This window comes from Drosophila mauritiana, chromosome 3R, assembly GCF_004382145.1.
Source record: "Drosophila mauritiana strain mau12 chromosome 3R, ASM438214v1, whole genome shotgun sequence".
NCBI lineage: Eukaryota > Metazoa > Arthropoda > Insecta > Diptera > Drosophilidae > Drosophila > Drosophila mauritiana.
The window spans coordinates 19,421,153-19,442,767 of record NC_046670.1 but is presented as its reverse complement, the minus strand read 5'-3'; the positions used below and the strand labels follow the sequence as shown (position 1 = coordinate 19,442,767).

Here is a 21,615-nt window from a genome sequence, read left to right as displayed (position 1 = left end):
CGGATATTTTAAGCTCCCCATCTGGATTTTGGATTCAATATCGGTGCTCGCTGATAAATCGCAAGGCAAATTTGTATAATTAGTTATATATAATTTGGTTTTCTCTTGAATCGAAACGAATAAATGTTAGTGGTTTACTTTAAATGCAGAGTTTTCATTGTGCAGCATTAACATTGTGAAGAGATAGAGAGAAAGTTGTCGGGAGAGAGTGTTACATATATAAGTGGGAATGGTTTTGGTTATCAACAGCGTTAAAATTTGTGGTATCTTTTCGTTTGGTTTCATTATCAAATCGAAGGGACGTAATTCGTAATAATAATCATTGTTCGTTAAACATACTCGTACGTTATATGGTATGCATGTATGTATATTTTGTATAGATGTACATTTATAAATAGTATAGTTTGGATGTATGCGTGTATGTCCTGTATATATAGTTGTGTTTATGTACTGTACTGTATGTACTGTGTTTCGCTATGTACTTGTAATTGTAATTGTCCTAGGTGTTCATTTCAGCTAGATTCGCTAGTTTGTCTCGTGTTTTCGCTTTCGCTTCCTTTTTGTATACAAGTTAAGGGTTTAAAAAACTCGAAAATATATCAAAAGTTTCTTGAAATGCAGTATATATATGTTTTTTAGTTGTTAAATATATATATATATTCATGTATATATAGTACTTTCCTAGGTATTTACAGCATACCTCGCCTTGGTTTCCATTAAGAATTCGAGAGAAGTATGTCCAGTAATTTCGCTAGTGATCGAATGCGTGAGTTGGTGATTGTGTGAGTGAGGTGAGTGTGCGTGTATTAGTAGTAGTATATCGAGTGTATATAGGTATTTTGTATATCTAATCCAAAATGATACACTAATTGGTATTGATAGTGAGACAAAAATTTAATATAGCGCATCAAAATGATATATGCGATTATAAATATGTATACAGAATTTAATGGCGGCTTGCTGAATATCGAATTTCGCGTCTATGTATGTGTGCTTGTGTAACTGTATGTGGGTGTAAGCTGTGAGTGTGCTGGTGACTGCTGATTGTGTATACGTCACGTGGGCTTCGAAAAATACGCTTAAAGCTGCTATAATACTGTAAAATTGTTGCTTGATTTCCTCCTTAGTCGACGGTAAAGTAATGCTCGCTCACATTGAATAGCAGTTGTTGTAGAAAAGCTAGGTAGGTTCGCTTCAGTGTCTTCGAATTTTGCTTGTGTATTAGAGTGTTTCGTGTGTAAGTGTGCTAGTGTGTGTGTCTTGTCTTTTCCTTGATATGTCTGAGTTCATATTGCACGCAGGTCGGTGACAATATTTAGTCTCAAATACATATAAAAAGTATATGTGTGGGGCTCGGGAGTGGAAGGGACTAACTCAAAGTAGCATCGAGTTGCTGCACGCAAACGAAAAAGTCGCATCACGTATAAGTCAACCAAATCGTGGGTTTCTACTGTTTCCTCCGTATTATAGTGTTTGATTTCATTTCGTTATCCTTTAGGTTTACCATTATCTCATTTACATTTTAACTAATTAAAGCCGGTTTCAATTCAACAAACAATCTGTAGCATAAATTCTTGCATTCCCCGTCATTATTATTATTATTATTACTATTATTGAGTCAACCAATTTTTGTCTCCTACGTTTACAGCACCACATTTTGTAACTTTACACGCGAAGAAATAACCCACTCAGAACCTCATTACTTTACGTTTACATATAAATATATATATTTAAGTACGTTTATATTGAATTTCTGCTAAATTGTTTAGTGGTTTCGCTAGAAGATTTGCAGTTTAATTGGTTTCGCTTTCGGTTTTGGACCTTCTTCCTTCGAACTTTTTATAGCATACTTTGTGGCGAAATATTTTACACAATTACTTGATTGGCTAGTGGCATAATTTATCGTAACGCTGTGATATATATAATATATATAGTTTTATTCGTTTAGTGTAATATGCTTATTCGCTGATGGTTGTGGCTGCTCTCCAGTGGTAGTGGTATCTATTATCAAGTCTTGAGTTGAAGCTATAATTTCTCAGGCGTAATCTAAACGTTACCTTTTGCGGTGAACCAATGCTCCTGGCCAGATGCACTTGTCTAAAGTATTTGCGTGTCTATCTGCTATCGGCTATCGGCTATCAGCTATCTGCTACCGGCTATCTGCTCTTTCTGCTCGCTGCTAACGTTATCAGCCATCGTGAATCGCGTGATGCCCACCTACCGAGCTGCGCAAGGCGCCATCTACATATTATTATCCTTCCGTCCACTTCCGTTTCCGTTTGTACACCCAATGTCCGACTGCGTCCGCTTCTAATTGTTTAATTAACGTTACGAGGCTGCTAAATAAATATATTTATATACGCTTATGTGTGTGTTTGTTTGTTTCTCGTATCTTAGGGGGACTTTTAGTTTCACTTTCACTTTCCGCTCACTTTCCGCTCACTTTGCACTAATTGCATTTATTGCTAATTTGACGATAATTCCCTGCGACCATGCCGCCTTACACATACCATTCCTTGACGTCCTTGGAGTCGCGTTTCTTGGCCTTCGGCTGCACCAAGCCCGCCATCTGGGGTCGCCCATCACTGCCATAGCCAAGTGACCCACTTCCGCTGGACATCATGCCGCCACCGCCGCCGCCTCCTCCATTTCCATTTCCGTTGTGCCCATTGTGCATCTGCTGTTGGCCATGATGCTGCTGCTGCCCTGCACCTCCACCTCCTCCACCGCCCTGCATATGGTGCTGCCGCTGCTGGTGGTAGGATCCATTGGTGCTAGTATTCCCTAGGAGTGCAGCATTCGGATTGTGTGATCCATAGGCGGCCGCCTTCTCGCTCTCTGTCTTGTAGCCACGATCTCCATTCGACTTGAGCCACAGGACCAGCAGGATGACCAGCACCACTGCGATCAGTATGCCCGCCACTATGCCGATTATCATGGCGGTACGCTCCTCCTCGATCGAGTTGATTCTGCCGCCCTTACCCTTTGGACGGTAGTTGTTCATGTTGGTGTTGTACGTGTTGCCGCCATAAGGTCCGTACGGAGGTGGATCCTGCGGCGGAATGGGGGGCGGCAGCGGTGGCAGTGGGTGGTGCTCGTCCGGCAGCTGCATGCGATCGTGATCATTTCGACCGGACCCACCCATGCCGCCACCAGCGATATAAACATCATAGGGCGTGGTGTCCCGCTCGGTGACCGTACTCCGGATCTCCGGAGGCGGTGTGGCCTGAGTGGTGGTCGTTGTCGTGGTCGTCGTGGTTGTACTGCTGCTCGTGCTGGTGCTGCTGCTGGTCGCCCGTTGCGTGGACGTGGTGGCCACGCTGCTGGTCGTGCTCACCTGACCCGGCGTGCTGGCTGCCGATCCGCCGCTGTTGCTGCTGCTGCTCGACTGCGTGGTTGCGTAGGACGGAGTGCTGCCACTGCTGCTGCTGCTACTGCTGCCTTGGTGCTGCTCCGTGGTCACATCGCTGCGTCCCGTGGTGGTAATGGTCACCATCTCGTTGTTGGACTCTGCAAGCAGTCGGTTTGGGTTTATTCAAGTGTTCTCAAGTGGGGTGCTCTATACTTGTATGTTTGTTGCGAGTGTGTTTGTGCGCTTAGTGGTTGCATTGCTACCCTCGATATTTCTTAAAACCCCATTAAATAGAATAAATGATATTTAAAATTTTCTCCATGGGTTCACAACATGTCTTCCAATACGTAAAAATTTATTCTACAATTTCAGAAACTAATCATAATAAACTGAATTCTGCTTTATAATGCTTACTTCGGAAACCCTTAATTGAGTCATATTTCCCTCCCAAAAATCACTTGAACCGCCAGTAATGCTTTGCTTTCAATAGTTTATTCAACACAGTTAGAGAGGATTAGAGATTTGTAGATATTGAGAGATATGTTGAGGTGTGTCATTCTTGTTGTGGGTGCTGGACCTTCGATCTATTCGCACGATATGTACAAATTGGAATTGGAAGAACGGTAGAGTTATGCAATCGAGGGAATAAATGTCGAGGAGGAGGAGAAGGTGGAGAAGGAACTGGACTGGGAAAATCACATCTTACACTTGCAGACGCTGCTTTTATCGCTACTATGTACAAAACATATACATCTTCGATCGGTGCACCCATATATATCATATATATTTATATATTATATATATGCGAGGTGGTGCATTTAACTTAACCCTTATCGCTTAACGCTTAACCCTCACTCAACCAAAAACCCTCGCCAATGATCGGTGTGGTTGTTGTTGTTGTTGTGGTTCTGGCTGTTATAGTTGTTGTTGTTGTTGTAGCTGTTGAAGTTGCATTTGTTATTTGCACTGGTTGCTGTTGCTGGTGGTTTAGCTCTCGTTAATGCTAGAGTTAGTCATACAGTTAGACAGAGGTCTAGTTGGAAGCTTAGCCTAAGTGCATTGCTTTGGTTGCATTGGTTGCATTGGTTTGCTGTTTGCTTATGGGAATTTACAGAGTATCCATGGCGCGATCACAGTCAGAAATATGAAGGCGATTTCACATTCTGAAAGAGACACATAAGGCGTACTCGTTGTCAGTTCAAATTAGAAGGCAATCGATCATCGGCAACAGGTGGAGATGAAGGATATAGGCGACGATTGTTGCGATACTTTTCATATATATATATATATTTTTTTTTAGTTTTTTTCTGGGCTGATCTGAGCTGAGATGACACGGCGAGTTGATTGATTTTGGTTTCTGGTTGGGTTGATGCATTGCGAGGGGTGCGATAGAGGCGATATCTGAACATATATTCATATATATTTATATATATATATTGTCTTATTGTGTAAGCGTTCAAAGCATTGGCGTTGCATTGGCAATAACCTAACTTCCTCTATCTCCGTGGAGCATTGAACAACTGAACTGAAAAAGGCAAAGCGTCACTAGCTAAACGGTTATGCGGTTATATAGAGCAAGAGCTTCGAATATACATATATATAGAGTATAACTCGAACTCGAACTCAAACTTCAACTTCAATTCGAACACAATAGAACCCACAGCTTAATCGTTAACACATTATCTACGTTACTAGGGCGTATACTTGAATTTCGAGTGGGGCTAGCTAATGTCTGTGATGAAGTGTGTGTGCGTGTGTGTGTGCTTGGTGTAGATTCTTGTTGTTTTTGTGTATTTCCGTGATTGATCCAAATGCCAATGACGAAATGAGACCAACGCACAACGCTGTAGGCACTCACCTGAACCGCGGGCGGTGCTCGTCGAGGTGAACTGCTCCGTTGTCTCGCCGTAGTCCCCGGATCCATGGACGCAGTCCTCGTCGTCGCAGGCACGCTCCGTGCCATTGGTGATGGCACCGCCGCTGCTGCTCCCGCCGGTACTCAAGCTATTCCCCTGCTGGGACGTGGTTGTCTGCTTGGTGGGCGGCACGTAGACCGGTGTTATGAGATCATCCCCGCTACCCGATTCGAATGGCGGCGTGCACTCGTCCTCGTCGTCGCCGCGACATCCGGATCCAGCTCCCGAGAAGATCAGATCGTCCAGCGCACCCGGATAACCACTCGCCGGCGTCTGTCGAGTAGAGTTCAAAGTCTAATTTTACTTCAGTTGATCTGGCGGCAGCCGGGCCAAGCGATGGTTATTGTATGGGGTTTGTTAACTGGATTAGTAAGTTTGTTAGGTGCTGTTCGATTAAGTATATATGTGTGGGTGGATGTGGGCACATGAAGCCAATGGAGAAGCTTCGTTCAGATTTAATTTAATTTAATTACATTTTATGAGTAGGTCCAGAGAGGTTTTGTTTTTTCTTTAAACTTTTGTATCTCCACTGGCTTTTACATGCCTTTGTTTCAGTGTACTTATGTTTAATGTGAGCTTTGATTAGAGTCATGCAGCATAAGTGCGACGAGTTCTAGTGCATAGTAAATCGTATCAGTTTATATAGCTGATTATATATATTCACAGTTATTGGTTAATGTGCTGTGCAGCAATGGAAACAAATCGAGGAAACTCAAATGGCTGGTTAGTGAAAAATCTGGCAAATCTTAATTGGCTTTTGTTATTTGGTTGGTGCGTTCAAAGCGGTACATTAAAAAAACGAAGGCACCCGAGGTAAATTATAAATTCATAAGTTCATAAATTCATAAATTCAAATGCAGCATTTACACTAGATTATACAGTTAGTTAGCTAATACTTTGGTTTAGTTGGAACGGTTAACGTTTGTACTGAATGTCGAACCGAATTTCCCGGATTTGATTGTGATGACGATGACTTCAATGTACAGATGCGGTTTCATTCGATACGATTAACACGGTTATGCATTTAAAATATCAGGATAGTGCTCGGGAACTGTACATTACGAGTATTCGAATGGGTTTTCGAATTTCGGTGGTGCAATCAAATCATGTCAAATCAATTTGGGAAAAGGGGTTCCACAACTCATGAAGCGGATTAATACAACAATTTTGGTTAGATTTCATTTTGGTTTCTTTTTTTTTTTTTGTTTTGGTTTTTAATCAAAGAAAGAATTTCGAATAAACTTGGTTTACGATGAGAAAAATACTTGGAAAGTTGAAAGTTGAGAGGAATTCAAATAAAATTTCAAATAAATTCCCTAACCTGCTGCATTCTCTGCAGATCATTTCTATCTAATACTCCAGTTACCAATTGAACATCTCCGCGGATGGTGATATGGGGGTCGCGTTCGACGGCCAAGTCCAAGATGCGTAACTTGTTCACCGAAAGTCCGGCGATCACGCCGGCGAACGGCCGCTCGATTCGATTGCGACCGTTCCGACTGAACTTGCCGCCGACCTGAACGTTGGACATGGTATTGAACACGGTGGAGTGGTGGCCTGCAGGTCGTTGGAGAAGAAAGATCGGTAGAGCATTAGGTACCCCCTGTGCTGATCTATCCCCTTGTTTACTTACTCTGTGGCGTCAGTGCCTGCACATTATAGTCGTCCAGCTGGAGCGTGGCATTGCCTCCCTTGCGCTGGAACCGCACCACATGGTAGGCGTTGTCGTTGACCTTCGTTCCGATCTCGCCCAGCGGCAAATCCACGCTCCCAATGTTGTACACCATGAAAATGTTGCCCTCCACTATCTCTAGCTCCATGTAGTCCTGCGTGGTGGCACTCTCCACCCGCAGGAGCACTGCATCCGGCCTGGTGGTTATGAAGCCCAGTGCTATGTTATCCTCCTCCGTGTCAGCTTGTGCGTTTTCCGGGAATGTGTATTGCACCATGCCCTTGTTGTTGCCAAACTCGTAGGCAATCGATTCTTGATAGCATAATATATTATAAATCAAAGAAGTAGACAGCAGATTGTATATATTACCATCATAGCAAGTGGGTCCTGTGTAGGAGGTCATGTCACATTCGCAGGCATAGGCATTCCATTGCTGCACGCAGTTTCCTCGGTTGGCACACGCATTCTGGCTGCACTTGGTGGGTCCCTCGCAGCCACTGACCACCAGTGAGCTGGGCACCACTGCATCGCTGGTCAGCGAGGGAGATGCATCGCCCAGGTCCAGGGAGGCCAGACAGCCCTCGAATCCGGACCTCGACGAGATAGAGGCCGGCAACTTCGAGTACATATCCTTGAAGACGCCTCCGATGTACAGGATACCCGCCAGCTCCAAGTGCATGTTGTTTCCAGTCAGGCTGATAATCTCGAAGGAGTCATCCACGGTTAGGGTGTGCGTCTTGGGTCCCGGGCGCCTAATGCTAACCTGATGCCAGCGGTTGTCGTTCATGTGGATGCGCGACTTGTCCCTCATTGTCACTGGACCATCTCCCAGATCAAAGGTGTAGTGGATGTGACCATTGACCAGTTCCACTGCCACGAAATCGTTCCGTCGCCCGCCATTGAAGACCAACAGACCATTGGGTTCTACGGTCTTGAAGCGGAAATCAATGGAAATGCTGTTGTAGGCCTTCAGCATGGCCAGACCCACGTAGGAGTGCTTGGAGCGGAACGTGGCCGCATGGTAGGGCTGTCCGGCCGGAGAGTTCACGAAACGGGCTGTCAACTTGAAGGTGGCACTGGGCAGAGCCGAGAGCTCCGGTCCCAGACTCTTGACAATGTCCAAATAGCTGGGTGATAAGAGGACGAAATAGAGATCAATCCCTTAAGTATGCTACATCGATACCCACCGCTGGCCATTGAACACCAAGCCCTGCATCTGACCCACAAAGTTCGGCATGGTGGAGGTCATCTGGATCTCCTCCTCGGCATGGAAGAGACCACCCAGGTGAACCGAACGGATCTCCATGGTACTGTGGCGACCCAGAATCGTTTCGGCTGTGAAAGGAATATTTCCAAAGACAAGAAATGGATAAAACTCGGTGGCCTCGCCATGGGGTTTGTCTAGCCAGGATTGGCTTTGCTCTAAGTTGTTGACTAGGCGGAGTACCGTTAACATTGGTTACATATGGGTATACGTTTGGTTGGATAGATATATTGATATATATATAGGTTGTAGGTACGAGTAGTATATGGAGTATAGTTGGTGACGAGAAGCACATACGCAAATGTCAAAGAGTATATAAGAGTATAGAGTAGATATAGGTATGCGGTTTTAGTAGACATAGATCTAGTTTTGTTGGTTCATAGATTTTTCAAGCATTTGTATTTTTCACTCGACAAGTGGCTGAATGTAGTTGGAATTCGATTGGAGTATTGTTATTATTTAGTTGTTGCAGCTTGGTACATACTAAAGAAAGGTGCAGATTACATTACATACAATGTACTGGTACGGATAGTAATTGTAGTTGTTAATTAAGACGAAACGAAATCGATAATCGAAAATCGCTGCCACAGCGCAAACCAAAGGAAAGTAAGTAAAGTAAAGAGATCGCTAAGTTGGTTAGATTAAGTTAGTTGGTGCGCATTTTGTTCTTGTTTACATACGAATATGCATTGATTGACATTTGAGGAGTACATTTCTTTTTTTTTCATCTTTTCTTAGTCTAGTTTTGGTGTGTGAGATACATTTTCAATACGATTACGGTGGCGGTGACATTTCAGATAATTTCATTTGAGTTTTCATTTCTCAGCTGTGCGTGGGGGGAACCGAGGAAAAGTAAAAGTATGGAAAAAGTTTACTGAGGCAACCTACGGTCTAGAAATAGTGGCAACTCAAAAGGTCAGGGATTATATCGGTAATAACGGGGATAATTCAATAAAAACCAAAAGTAATTTGGTCATTGCTCAACGACATTGAACTAAACATCGATGGGTATCTGGGTATTGGTAAACTGTCCATGTTTTCTGTAAATGTAAATGGAAATGTGTTAATCTGTGCCCTAGAGAGTTTCGTGTGCGTGTATGTGTGTTTTGACTGTATGTGTGTGTGTGCGGCGACTACGTCTAAGTTAATAAGGGTGCATTAGCCTTAACGAGCGACCACATTGCGCATACGACGCGTTGGCCCACCGAATGATTGACATCTTGACATGCAAATGACTGCGGCGACAGAGACAGAAACAGCCAGTGCTACATAGCAATAAAGAGAAAGAGAGAGCGAGAGAGAAACAGAACAATAGAGGTGGAGAGAAAGAGAGGAGGCGATGTGGTGGGCGGTGGGCAGAAGTCGAAGTAGGGCACTGTTGTTGCAGCTGGCAATTTGGCGCATTTACAGTTACTTATTCATACACTTGAATGGCTGAGTGGGCAAAATGATACGATGCGATGGCGAACGATACGATATGCGATAGTAGAACGAAACAAAGATATACACTATACACTGTACAAAAGGGCTATGCAGCCCGACTTTGGCTCGTGGGCAGGTCATGCGGTCTAGTATGTGGGCTATAGGCTATATCATTCCGACTGACAGCCATTGGTTTTGCTTGTTACTTTATGGGTTATTATCATAGTTTCATTGCTCGGGCTGCTGCTTGGTTTTCAGGTGCTCACATGCAAACGCGTCACGTGTGTGTTTGTGAGTACTTCCGTGCAACGGTGCTTGAGAGAGTGTGGGTGTGTGCCTGTGCAGGTGTGCGAGACTTTCAGTTCACAAATTGTGTGAGTGTGTGTGTTTGTTTCCTTGAGGCAGGAGCAGGATACGGCTATAAAGGAAACTTCTAACTCATTCTAAATTTTTAAAGAAACAAACTCATATTTATTTCATCCTTCATTCTGATATTATGGAAACTTTGCACTCAGGATAGTTTGTAAGTGATATGAAAGTTAAGATATCTAATAATTTATTTCTTTGTTATAACAATTTATCTTTTAATTGCGAATAATCAGATTCTAAGGAACAAAAGGCTCCTATAATGTCATATTTATAAAGTGATCCTTAGTTTTCCATTATAGCCTTCTCCATCGCCTGCCTTTAGTTAATCCTTCTCTTCGTTTTGGGTGTTTAATTTTCATTTTTTGGACACACTTACACAACAAGAATCTAATTTTACGTGAGACACGTTAGGCTTGATTAGTTAGTTGCAATTTGGTTGCGGTTGCGGTATTGTTGTATTGATGTTTACGATAGTTGAGTTTACTTAACACAAAGCTAATTACATATTAAATGGTGCAAAATTACAGCCCTGGGCGCTTTCAAACATTGTTTTGCCCTCTCGACTCAATGAGGCTCAAACGCTCGTACCAATACCAATGCCATTTTCCAATGGCAATCGCAATTTGCCGATAGCGTGACTTTCATCGAGCGATTTGGGCAAAAAAATGTTTCCCCGAGTTCTTGCGTGTCGATTTTTTTCTCTCGCCTAAAACATGAAACGAAAAACGATATTGTACTTAGGAATTATTTACGCTGCGTTCCCGTCATTTTGCATTGTTCGCCTTACTCGTTAATTTAGCTTTTTTCTTTTTTTTTCTTTCTTTGTATTTCATTATTATTTTTCTGGCTCGGTCGCATTTCGCTTTCTTTTCAAAAGAAGGTCATTTAGATCACGCTTGTGATAGGGGAATTGCATTTGCATATGACACTGATATTACATGTTGTGGTGCTCGAAACACCATGGCTGTTGTTCGCTGTTCTACATTCGGTAGAAGTCTGAAACAAACACCTTTTAACGTTTACATACCGCACGTGTCGTTTAAGTTATGGTACAGCAGTTGTTTTAGTTAATTTCATTGTTTAGATTATCATAGGACTGTAAACGAGAACTCATTTTACAAGATAAATATTTACAAAAAATATAAATAAAACATACAAAAAAGATGCTGAGCTGGGCCAAAGGCTTACTAAACAATCCGAATGGTAAATATTAAAATAATTTTGAAAATGAAAGTATTATAAGGATATCAAGAAGTACTGTTATCATATATATCATACCTTATGAAAATCATATTGGTGAGGAACATAAAAATTCCCCTTGGCCACTTACTCAACAACAAAACGAAGGCAAACATAATTATCAGAACTTTAATGAAAACCAAATAATACACTCGAATATCAAGGACAAAACAATTTACAAGACAATCAATATAATGGTAGTCAAAACACTTAAGGCTGAAACTTTACAGCTGTCCAACTTTCTTTGCTTTCGTATTTACGCTTATTCGATTACAATACTTTCTGTGTGGGCTTAGGAATTGGAATTGAATTGTAATTGGAATTTAATTGGCAATCGCAATTGGGAAATCAAACGAATAAGTAAGTAAGTAAGTAGGTATCGCAAATAAAAACACAACATCGAGATGTTTGAAAGAGTTTTGAGAGGAGATTACAAGAGCAAAGTATATAAAAAATCATTACGAATGAGTTATTTGAGTATGCAATCGAAGGATCCCGATCCGCCAGGACCTTCGACTTATGATTCAAACAAACTTTCGGATAGGCGTACAATGTGTGGAATGGTGTGGAAGTGGAGTCGGGTGTCTTATGATGTTCAAACTATATATTTTGCAGATGCTTAACGATGTTCAGAGATATAGAGCGGGGTAGACATAGGTGGATAGTTTGGATGGTGGATACAGAGCTGTCTAGATCAAATCAGTTCATCATCGTCGGAGTAAGGAAGTTCGAGAAATGTGTCATGAGAAATGGGAGATAAATTAATCTTGCTAAGTACATTTTTTTTTCTTTTTGATTTTCTTTGGTTATTTTCCTTTTCGATGTGGATTTTTACTGCATTTTGTTTTCAGGTGTAATCGCATGTGTTCGTATGTGTGCGTGTTCGTGAGGCTGTGGGCTGTGTTGGTGTGAGAATCGTTGTTAACTGAAAAGCTCTCAACTGAAAAAGTTTAAGTGGAACTTAAAAACTGGAAAACGCGCCGCTGACTGCACTTTCCTTTATTGACTTTCTCCCACCCTAACTGTTATTATTACTTTCTTCTGCTTTGTATCTTCATCTTCTTAATTTTTTTTCTCTTCGACCGTCCTGAAGCACCTTCACACACCTTCCTGCCGAGAGGCCATTGGCATTCCTACTTGAACTTGAACCTGCGAGCGGTGCGTGGAGCACCTTTCATGAAAGCTTATCGCTGGGGGTATCCTATGAGCCTACGAAGGGGGTTGGTAGGTTGTCGATTGGTTGGTTCATTGGTTGGTTCAGTTGGTTGGTAAAAAAAAACGACACGGCACGACACGTAGTAGGGCATAGATGTGCTGTTGATACATACATAACATACCCCTGACGGGGGGAGCCCCGTCGACTTGCAGCCGCAGATTGGAGGCTCTGCGCGAGAAGCGGATCGTGTGCCAGTTGTTGTCGTTGAGCACCGACTGGCCGGCCAGCAAGTTCTGGAAGGGATTATCACACACTCAGAATGCTGTCCCAATGCCCTCGAAAATCATATTTAATTTTGCATTGACCTTGGGCTTACAATACAGACTATTTACCCAAGGTTGAAAGTTAAAGGCGATTTTCTGGAGCAAAGGACAAATGTTGCCACGTTGAGCACCTCCCCCGGAAAGACTTACCTTCTCACGATCGCTCAACCGCACACTGGCCCGCACCCTTCCCGCCACCAAAGCGATCTCCAGACGATCCGGCGAGTTGGACTCCGCGCTGGTCAACAGCAGGAGTCCCGCCGGTCGCGAGGTCTTGAAGCGGATGACCAGCTCCTCGGTCTGCGTCTTGGTGCCTTGTCCGTTGCCCAGCCAGATGGTCATGTGCTGGCTGCCGTTGAAGGCCAGCGTGGCCAGTTCCCGTCCACAGGTGGGTCCTCCGTACAGCGTGGCCGAGCAGTCGCAGATGGGTCGGTTCCAGCCCTCCAGGCAGGTGCCTCCGTTCAGGCAGGGATTGCCGTTGCATACGTTGGCCTGCACATGGCACGATGGCTTCACGGAGGCTGTGTGCCCAAGTGGGTTACAGGTATCGGGTTACGCGCTATCAGTGGATGACCATCGCTGGCGTGACTACTCACCCGAATCCTGGACACGTGCAAATGCCGCTATATCGATCGCCTTGCCACTCAGCACCAGGTCACGCAAACAGCCCACGAATCCCTGGCGCAGCGTGGCCGTCCAAATGGCCGCCGGCCAGGACACGCTATTGTAGGCGGGTCCCACTCCGCCCAGGTACATGTGCCCGTCCAGCTCGAGGATGGTGCCGTCACCGGGCGTCCGGAAGTCGTTCCACACCCCATCCACGCTCACCTTGGCGTCGCGTCCATTCCGCCGAAGAATCAGGTCATGCCAGTCGCCATCGTCCACGCGACGTCGCGAGGCTCGCACCTTGGAGGCTCCGGATCCGAGGTCCAAGTGGATGTAGATGTGCCCATTCAGCAGCTCAATGGCAATCAAAACGGGCTGATGGATTCAAATTATGCAAAATGGCTCAAGATAACCTAATGAGTAGACTCACGTTTTTGGCCCGTGGTTGCTTGGAACCTGTGGCCAGGACAATGATTCCATTCGGTTCCTTGGTGCGAAATTTGAAGCTTATAGAACTCTGCTTGCCAGTTTCCCAGGGAGGAAGGACCTTTAAAATAACAATCAATTATTAATTCATCACTTTTATATTTTCATACAGGTTCCAACTTACCAAATGCGATTCGCGAGTCGTGAAGGTCACGGGATCCTGTGGATCGCCACTGGGGCACTGGTATTCCAGATTGCCAGCAACCTGGATCAGCTTGGAGCCGCTCTTGGCCAGGTCTATGAGGTTCAGATTAAGCGTATCCGCTGAGAACTCCACTTTGCGCAGGCAGCCCACGAAGTTAGTGTGCACACGGGCACCCAAAAGCGCTCGTGGATTAACAGCACCACCAACATAAACCCGCGAGGATGAAAGCATGGTGAACTTGCCAGCGATGTGGGAGTGATCCGTATAGACATCGTCCACCACGGTAACCAGCTGCAGGAATAAAAGAACTCCATTTCGAATAAAGAACCAAGAAAATGTATAAACAGTTACCCACCCGACAGAAGCTGGTTATGGAGGAGATCTCCTGAATGCGACGGTGCACGGTGACCTTGTGCCACTGGTGGTCATCGAAGCGCACCTTTGAGGGCTTTATGTGCATCTCCTGCTTGCCATTAGCCAGACCCATGGTCAGGGAGACGCCTCCATCCCGCAGCGCCAGATTCAGATAGTCCGTGCCGTGGCCCGTGTAGAAAAGCAGACCGTTCGGCTGGCGGGTGCGAAAGTAGAAGGATATGGCATCTTGGGCACTCACTATCGGCTCGGCGCCCGTCTGGCCCAAGTCGTAGGAGAGGAACTGTGTACCGCGGAACGTTGCTTCCGATGGCGCCTTCTCCTTCTCACAATACTGGCCATCGTACTCGAGGTTTCGACACTCGCAAATTGGACCGGAATCAGTGGATATGCAGATGCCGCCGTGCTGGCAAGGATCATTCCGTTCGCAGGCATCGGTTGTGTTGCCCCCCCGAACACCCTGCAGGATTAAAGGATTATTTAACAAATCAGGGATACATATAAATTAAGGCTTATTTCATATTAGAGCGATATTAAGAATCATTTAATGGAATATAATATATAGTGTTAATCATTGATCAATCATAATGGACTCACCCTGAGCGGCCTTTCACGGGCGGGCAGCTCTCCGTGATCGCAGGGAACGTCGCCGCACTTGATGTCGCGCTGCTGCTTGATCTCCTGGCGCCTAGTGGAACCGCCGGGCTGGTCCGCGTAGACCAGATTGCGGATGGCGCCACGGAAACGCGGTTCGAAGATGACGGATGGCAGGGCGAGCAGTGCCAGCTTGCTGCTGTACCAGTTGGGCATACCGCCCACATAGACGTCCGAGTTGCTCGCGAACTTGCCGAACTGGAACTCCTTGCCCTTGGTCGACCGCTGCTGGGAGACGCCGTCCACGATGAGCGATGTCTGCTCATCGTTCCGCAGGACCTGCACCTTGTGCCAGTGGCCGTCGTGCAGTTCCCGACCCACAGTGATGATCTGAGCTCCGCCACCAAGGTTATATCTCAGCCGCAGTGCTCCTTCCACCAGCTTCAGTTCGAAGAAGTCGTAGGTGCCGCCGTCGTCGGTGTAGAGAACCAATCCGTTGGGCTGTTCCGTTTTGAACTCCAGTTCGAGGGTCCCATTCAGTCCGGTGTACCACTTGCGGAAGGTGTAGAAGGAGTTTTGAGATCCATCCAGCTGGAATCCGGCGCTGAGGGTCACGAAACTGGCCGCCAGACTGACCAGCAGGGCGCTGACGATGAGCACGCGGTAGGAGCGACGGTATTCCACGATCACAGGAGGCACTTGCTCGCTTCTCCGCCGGCGGCGAGCCTTGTTGAACCGCAAGTCGGGGGATTCAAAGGCGGAGGTGGAGGTGCGCTGGGCGGGCAGGAGCCTCAGCTCCGCCGGATTTCGATTTCGCTGCTGATCCCTGTCCATGTTCGGCCTTGTCCTGGCTGTCATGGCCGCATCAGCATAGTTATCCTGATATGTTGCACTATGTGGCGCCTTCATTCACACGCACGGTGGCACTCGGGCTTACCCACACAGAGGCACCTACGCACGTTGCGCGCGTAAACGTAAAGTGTCCTTCTCCCTCTCTCTCTCTCTCACTCGCTGTGTGTCTGTCGCGTATTCCAGTCCTTGAGCGCGAGCTTTTCGCGTGTCCTTGTGTTGGTGTTACTCGACAATCCGTTTTATCCGCGCCTGCCAAGAGAGAGCGTAAGAGCGCGCGGGAGCGAAAGCTCGGAAACGCGAAGTTGGCTGCGGATGTTAACGGTACACGTCGACTGTTAACGGCACTGCACCGATTATTGCTTATGATTTCGCCTGATTTTTTTGGTCCTTAATGCTCAGCACCTTCAGTTTTCGGCATTTTGTATACTTGATTTGCATAATTTTTGGCAAATAAATTCATAACGGCACACACTTCGCATCGATACGTTGTCAGACAACCGTTGCTCCGACCGAGTCGGCTGTATTAGTAATACTGGGGGTTATGGTTGGGCCAAAAGCTCGCCGGATACCCCTGCCACCGCAGTTTGTGGCGCCCACGAGCGCTCCAACGTACATGTACATACTAAAAATCGGAAAAAATTTTCACTGCATATCGCAAATGTAGGCGAAAATTTTTCTAAGCACCTCACAGCAAGTGCCCCCAAAATGGGCGCTTTACTGCGGTTGATTCCACAGCAATCAGTTATTTATGCGTATTGATTGAACTATTGATTGGATAAGAAATTAGTTGCAGAGACTGCACACAGATTTTTCAATTACACAATTATTTCTTTGAATTTGCACGATATTCTTGTCGCTCCTACTTTATGTAACTTTTCGGGCTGGCTTTTAGCACGTCGCGTATTTTTCGTTTTTGTTGGTTGGTTGAATTTAATTTTGCAGATTTCTCGGTTCAATTTTGAGGGATACAAAAATGTTGTGTCGAAATTTGCTAAGAAGCGCCTTCCGCTGCTCTTAGCTCCGATATCGATCCGCGCTGCATCCACGACAAGACTGAACTGCAATTTCAAACTTAATTTCTTCGCACTGTTTCCAATGGATAACGAAAGCTCCGCCAGCTTATTCACAAGAAGCCACTGGTGCGGTCTAGACGACTCGAAAATGGCGCTACAATCGAACTGGACAAAGGAGTTTGTACTTCACACTACTGATTTTACATTTAAATAAGTTAAAAGCGATCAGAATTACTGGAAATCTTGAATTTAATGGTTTATATTGGTACTTTGCTGATTTACTCGAAAAAGTGTGCTACGGAAAAGGAAAGGACCGCATGCTTTGAGTGTAGTGCGTGGGAATGCCAAAAATTAAAAGCTCGCTTACTTCGCACGAGGCATGCATATGCGTACTACTAACACACAAACGCACACATAGACACCAGCTGCCCACTCACACATGCGTAATGAGCGAATAGCACGCAGGTTCATAACCTGCACCACTAAAGCGTATTAGATGCCACATTCACATGGATACACACATATGCATGTTCAGCTGTGTGCGTGGGTGTCCTGTGGCCGCACGCACACTCACACACACCAACTCAAACGGACACCCCCACAGGCTCACTATCTCCGAGACGACCCGTGTAAATTCCTTGACATTTACTACGCAACTTCGACAACTCGGAGTCGAATTCGATTTGCATTCGCATTGGCAGTGGAATGTGATGTCCCTTACTCTCGGTTGTGGGTGTATGTCCTGCCCCTGAAAAATCCCATCACCATGCTCCTTCGTCCTAGGAGAGCAATTGCAAGGCCGTCGCCTCCATTAATCGTCGTCGCAGTCCAGGCGAACACATTAATTTGAGCACACGAATCACGCACTGACCATTACAGCCGGGACCAGGATCCTGCACTTACGGTTTTTAATAATATTTTAACGCACGCTAAAGGCTAAACAAATGCCAGCACGTGCTGTCCATTGTCCTTCGAAGTCGTGACGTTCAAGTGGACTAACAAGGACTAGGATTGGGAATGCCAAAAGCTGGGGGAAGAGCGAAAAGCTTAAATTCAAACTGAGCGGCAGCTCTTGAACTTTCAAGGGCTTTTAAACTACCTTTATTTTAAAATCTGTGGAGAGTTCGCCATTGTCAAGTAATATTCTTCAAAATGAATGGAAAAAACTTTTAAATTTCAGGAACATTCTCAAAAATGCCAGTACGTTTCCCAATGCCTATAAATATCAATCTTAAAACATTTTTCAAATAATTAAAAATTTAACGTTTCTTTTAAAATTGTTTTTTTGGTATATTTACGTTTGATTTAACGGTATATGCCATCGCACGTGCAGCCACACTAATTCGATCGTTTACTTACAGCTGTTCTTATCAATCAGCTGTTATCAACGGAACTTTATCAAGTGCACTTTACAAGGCGTCGTGTGTAAAGATTAGAATTTGCCGAATATTCCTTTCTGGACATCTGAAGAGCCCTTGAGAAGCAGCTAAGTTTGTTGCTATACTCCAAAATCCCCGTTAGATCTCGCTTACGTAATGCTGGGCAATCTGTGCCGGCTTATGGGTGCCCGTTCCCCGATCACCAGGCGCTTGGTGCACACGGAGCGGAAAGTTCGGGTGAATGGCTCAGATTTGAACATTGTGGAGAGCGGCAGTGGGGAGCGGAGTCTACTCCTGATGCCGGGAGCACTGGGTTCCTCTTGGACCGACTTTAGGCCTCAGATCGAGCAGCTGCCGAAACTGCTGCCGGGTCACACCATCATCGCCTGGGATCCGCCGGGTTATGGCAAATCAGTGCCGCCGCAGCGCAAGTTCGGCCTTGAATTCTTTCGCGAGGATGCCCAGGCAGCCGTGGATTTAATGCGTGCACTGGATAGACCACGCTTCTCAATTTTGGGCTGGAGCGATGGAGGCATCACGGCGCTCATAGTCGCAGGTCGCCATGCGGAAGCTGTGGATCGCCTAGCCATCTGGGGAGCAGGTGCCTACTTGAACGTCGACGAAGTCAAGGCCCTTAAGAACATCCGGGATGTAGCCAAGTGGTCGCCGCGCATGCGTGAGCCCATGGAGAAGGTTTACGGCGTCGAAAGATTCCCCCAATTGTGGGCCGAATGGGTGGACGCCGCATGCGCCTTCTATGACCAACGGGATGGAGACTTCTGTCGCGCCGAAGTTGAGAAAATAAAGATACCTACTTTTATACTCCACGGAAAAAAGGATCCCATGATAGCGGCGGAGCACATTCCTTGGCTGAGGGAGCGTTTGCCCCATGCGGAGTATTACGAGTTCCCCGAGGGGAAGCATAATATCCATCTACGTTATGCGGAGGAGTTTAACAAACTGGTGGCTGATTTCTTTAACAAAAAGGGCTAGATTAACCAATACATTAAAGCGTTCATGGGTCCAAACTCATTACATGTTGAACAATTGTAACTGGAAGTTCGATGGATATTCGTTATATGTGAAAGCAGTTATCAGAAATGAGCACGCAGGTGTTCAAAGTTCGAATTTTAAAAGGAAACTAATAGTTTTGATGAATCAAATTCATATCTAAGTTAACGAAAAGTGTTATCTATTAAATGAATCATTTCGAAATGAATTGAAAAACAACCATATCACCTAACTTAGCGAAAGGGAAATAAATGATTAATTATAAACATTTCCTTTCTCTTGCTTTTATAAACTTAACTTCAAAAGAAAGATATCAGGCCGAGACCATTTTAAAGAAAAATGTAAGCTTTGACAAGGTCAAATTAATTCCGGAAATGTTATCAAAAGTAATTCTTAAAAAAAAAATACTTGAGCTGCTTTTGGAAATCGCAAAGCAGAAGACCGCCCACAAGCAAGTATGAGATAGCTTTTATGAGAACTAGTACATATTTAAAATTTATTATTTCACAGAGAGCTGATCAGTTGGTGGCCAGATTACTGGACCGTCTCGATGAGGGTCTTCACGTAGTCATCGTACTGGGCCTGGAAGAAGTTGCCGGCCACGGGACCGCCGAAGCTGTACTTCTGGATGTAGTCGCGGGCCTTGACGTTGATGCGGCCGGTGCGGCTGGTCTTGGACACGAACTTCTCGGTGGTGATCTTGTCGTTCTGCTTGAACACCAGGAAGACGTAGCGGTGCAGGCCGGTTCCCTCGCGGGGTCCAGCACCGATGTACTCGGCGATGGTCTGGCCCTCGGACACCTTGTTGCCGGGAATGTTGATCACCAGCCAGTGGAGCAGCTCACGGAACTTGGGGTCCTCGCGGCTGGGTGCGTCGGGGTCCACCAACAGGATGGTGTACAGGGAGTTGGGCTCGGCATCGAAGACGACCGTGGGCTGGTCCTTCACCTGAGTGGGAGTCAGCTCCTTGCCCAGCTCAACCTGAACGCCGGAAGGATAGGTGATGGTGGCCTTGGAGGCGGGCTTGACGTCGATGATGTCGGGAATAATGCCGGCGGTGTCCATGTTAGCTGGTAGTTCTGCTGCTTCTGCTCGGTGTGGCGTTAGCGAGTTGACTCTGGCCCGGATCCCTGATGTCTGGCCTTTTATCGGCGGACGGAGTCCGTCGCCTAATCAGTTCCGTGCACTTTTCAGTTAATACCCCAACGCATAGATAGCGAGATAAGCGGTTGGTTAACCTTTATTGACGGGGAATTGAAAACCCTGCATGAAATATGAACAAATCTAGCCTACGATCATTTTATTCCGGATTGGAACATAGTCATCATACTGGGCCTGGTAATAATTGGCGGCAATGGGCTCGCCCAATCTATGTTTGGCGGCAAAGTCCCGGGTGTTGAAGTTCAACCGGCCGGTGCGAGTACTGTGAATGGGAATGGATTAGTATCACAGTAAGCTGATAAATGTGTTTTTATATATCATACGTATTGGAAATAGTGGGCGTCTCCTCGATCTTGTTCTCCTGCTGGTAGAGCAGGAAAATATACCGATGCAGGCCAGTGTCCTTGGGTGGTCCAGATCCAACGTAGTCTGCTAAGGAGTGGCCTCCAGAAGGATCCACATTGCTGCCGGGAATGTTGACCACAGACCAGTGCAGAATCTCACGGTACTTGGGATCCTGACGAGTCGGTGCATCGGGATCCACCATGAGCAGGGTCAATAGATTGGACTTTCCCTCCAGCCCAGACCAGCTGACAATCGGTTGATCCTTCACCTGAGTGGGGGTCAGCTCGTTGCCCTGCTTGACCTCCAGGTCATCGCCATAGATGACATTAATGGTATCAGCGGGAACCGCATCCAGCACATCGGGTACTATGTCATCCATGTTACGTGTAACGTGTCAGCCCAAAAAGATGACAATACTGTTTTATTTTTTCGTGGCGTTATCACTTTGATGACCAAGCCGGCTGCGTGATAACAAAGCAAAAGCTTCACTCTGATTCAGCGGATATCTACGGATTTATTAAAATTTCCAGTTCAATTAATTAGTATCTGGATGGCGAAACCACTCAAGGCTATCCGGCGCTGGCAACAGCTAACACCTAGAAATAATAGTTTAATGGACACAGCGGAATAAACTTTATCGCGGGGTGAACTGATTGGTCAATGTTCCGACATTGATTTGTCGCGGCGATGGAAAATTGTGAAAAGCCCTCCTACGATAACCAAGCTTTTATGCCAACTGGCATTTTTAGGCACTTTTTTGCTGCCCATAACGCAAAGATCACTTCCAAAAACAGCTTGGTTCGATGATTCATGGCCAGAAACTAGTTTTCACTTCGTTGGGCATCATCCATAATTCTGACTTGAATCCCAGGATTTGGCTGATCTCGAACCAATGTGCACACCTGATAGCGAAGACAGCACTTGTGGGCTGATCATAA

At 45.6% G+C, this 21,615-nt stretch overlaps 4 protein-coding genes across 10 annotated transcripts; 1 reads left to right on the top strand and 3 right to left on the bottom strand.

The window, feature by feature from the left end:
* Nucleotides 1-460: 460 nt before the first annotated feature.
* LOC117143254 (neurexin-1) lies at nucleotides 461-16,896 on the bottom strand. Of its 7 annotated transcripts, none has more exons than XM_033307814.1 (13): nucleotides 14,920-16,896; nucleotides 14,306-14,782; nucleotides 13,930-14,241; nucleotides 13,750-13,866; nucleotides 13,310-13,694; nucleotides 12,864-13,234; nucleotides 12,563-12,683; nucleotides 8,128-8,275; nucleotides 7,310-8,067; nucleotides 6,902-7,252; nucleotides 6,590-6,825; nucleotides 5,211-5,562; nucleotides 461-3,510 (listed from the first exon to the last, which is right to left on the bottom strand). In XM_033307814.1, the coding sequence occupies exons 1-13, from the start codon at nucleotides 15,823-15,825 to the stop codon at nucleotides 2,501-2,503; spliced, it is 5,544 nt and encodes a 1,847-aa protein (XP_033163705.1). In that variant the 5' UTR covers nucleotides 15,826-16,896; the 3' UTR covers nucleotides 461-2,500. The 7 variants fall into 7 exon arrangements, with proteins under 7 accessions (XP_033163705.1, XP_033163709.1, XP_033163706.1 ...); XM_033307818.1 differs by having other exon boundaries at nucleotides 5,211-5,541; nucleotides 6,635-6,825; nucleotides 14,920-16,860; XM_033307815.1 differs by having other exon boundaries at nucleotides 12,572-12,683; nucleotides 14,920-16,860.
* Nucleotides 16,897-18,142: 1,246 nt separating this feature from the next.
* Nucleotides 18,143-19,437, top strand: LOC117143189 (valacyclovir hydrolase). Its single transcript, XM_033307725.1, has one exon. The coding sequence runs from the start codon at nucleotides 18,317-18,319 to the stop codon at nucleotides 19,151-19,153; it is 837 nt and encodes a 278-aa protein (XP_033163616.1). The 5' UTR covers nucleotides 18,143-18,316; the 3' UTR covers nucleotides 19,154-19,437.
* Nucleotides 19,438-19,643: 206 nt separating this feature from the next.
* LOC117143191 (protein D3) lies at nucleotides 19,644-20,312 on the bottom strand. Its single transcript, XM_033307727.1, has one exon. It carries the CDS (start codon nucleotides 20,234-20,236, stop codon nucleotides 19,706-19,708), a length of 531 nt encoding a protein of 176 aa, XP_033163618.1. The 5' UTR covers nucleotides 20,237-20,312; the 3' UTR covers nucleotides 19,644-19,705.
* A 69-nt stretch (nucleotides 20,313-20,381) lies between these two features.
* On the bottom strand, nucleotides 20,382-21,417 carry LOC117143190 (protein D3). The gene is made up of 2 exons (XM_033307726.1): nucleotides 20,656-21,417; nucleotides 20,382-20,594 (listed from the first exon to the last, which is right to left on the bottom strand). The coding sequence occupies exons 1-2, from the start codon at nucleotides 21,054-21,056 to the stop codon at nucleotides 20,456-20,458; spliced, it is 540 nt and encodes a 179-aa protein (XP_033163617.1). The 5' UTR covers nucleotides 21,057-21,417; the 3' UTR covers nucleotides 20,382-20,455.
* Between the last annotated feature and the right edge of the window lie 198 nt (nucleotides 21,418-21,615).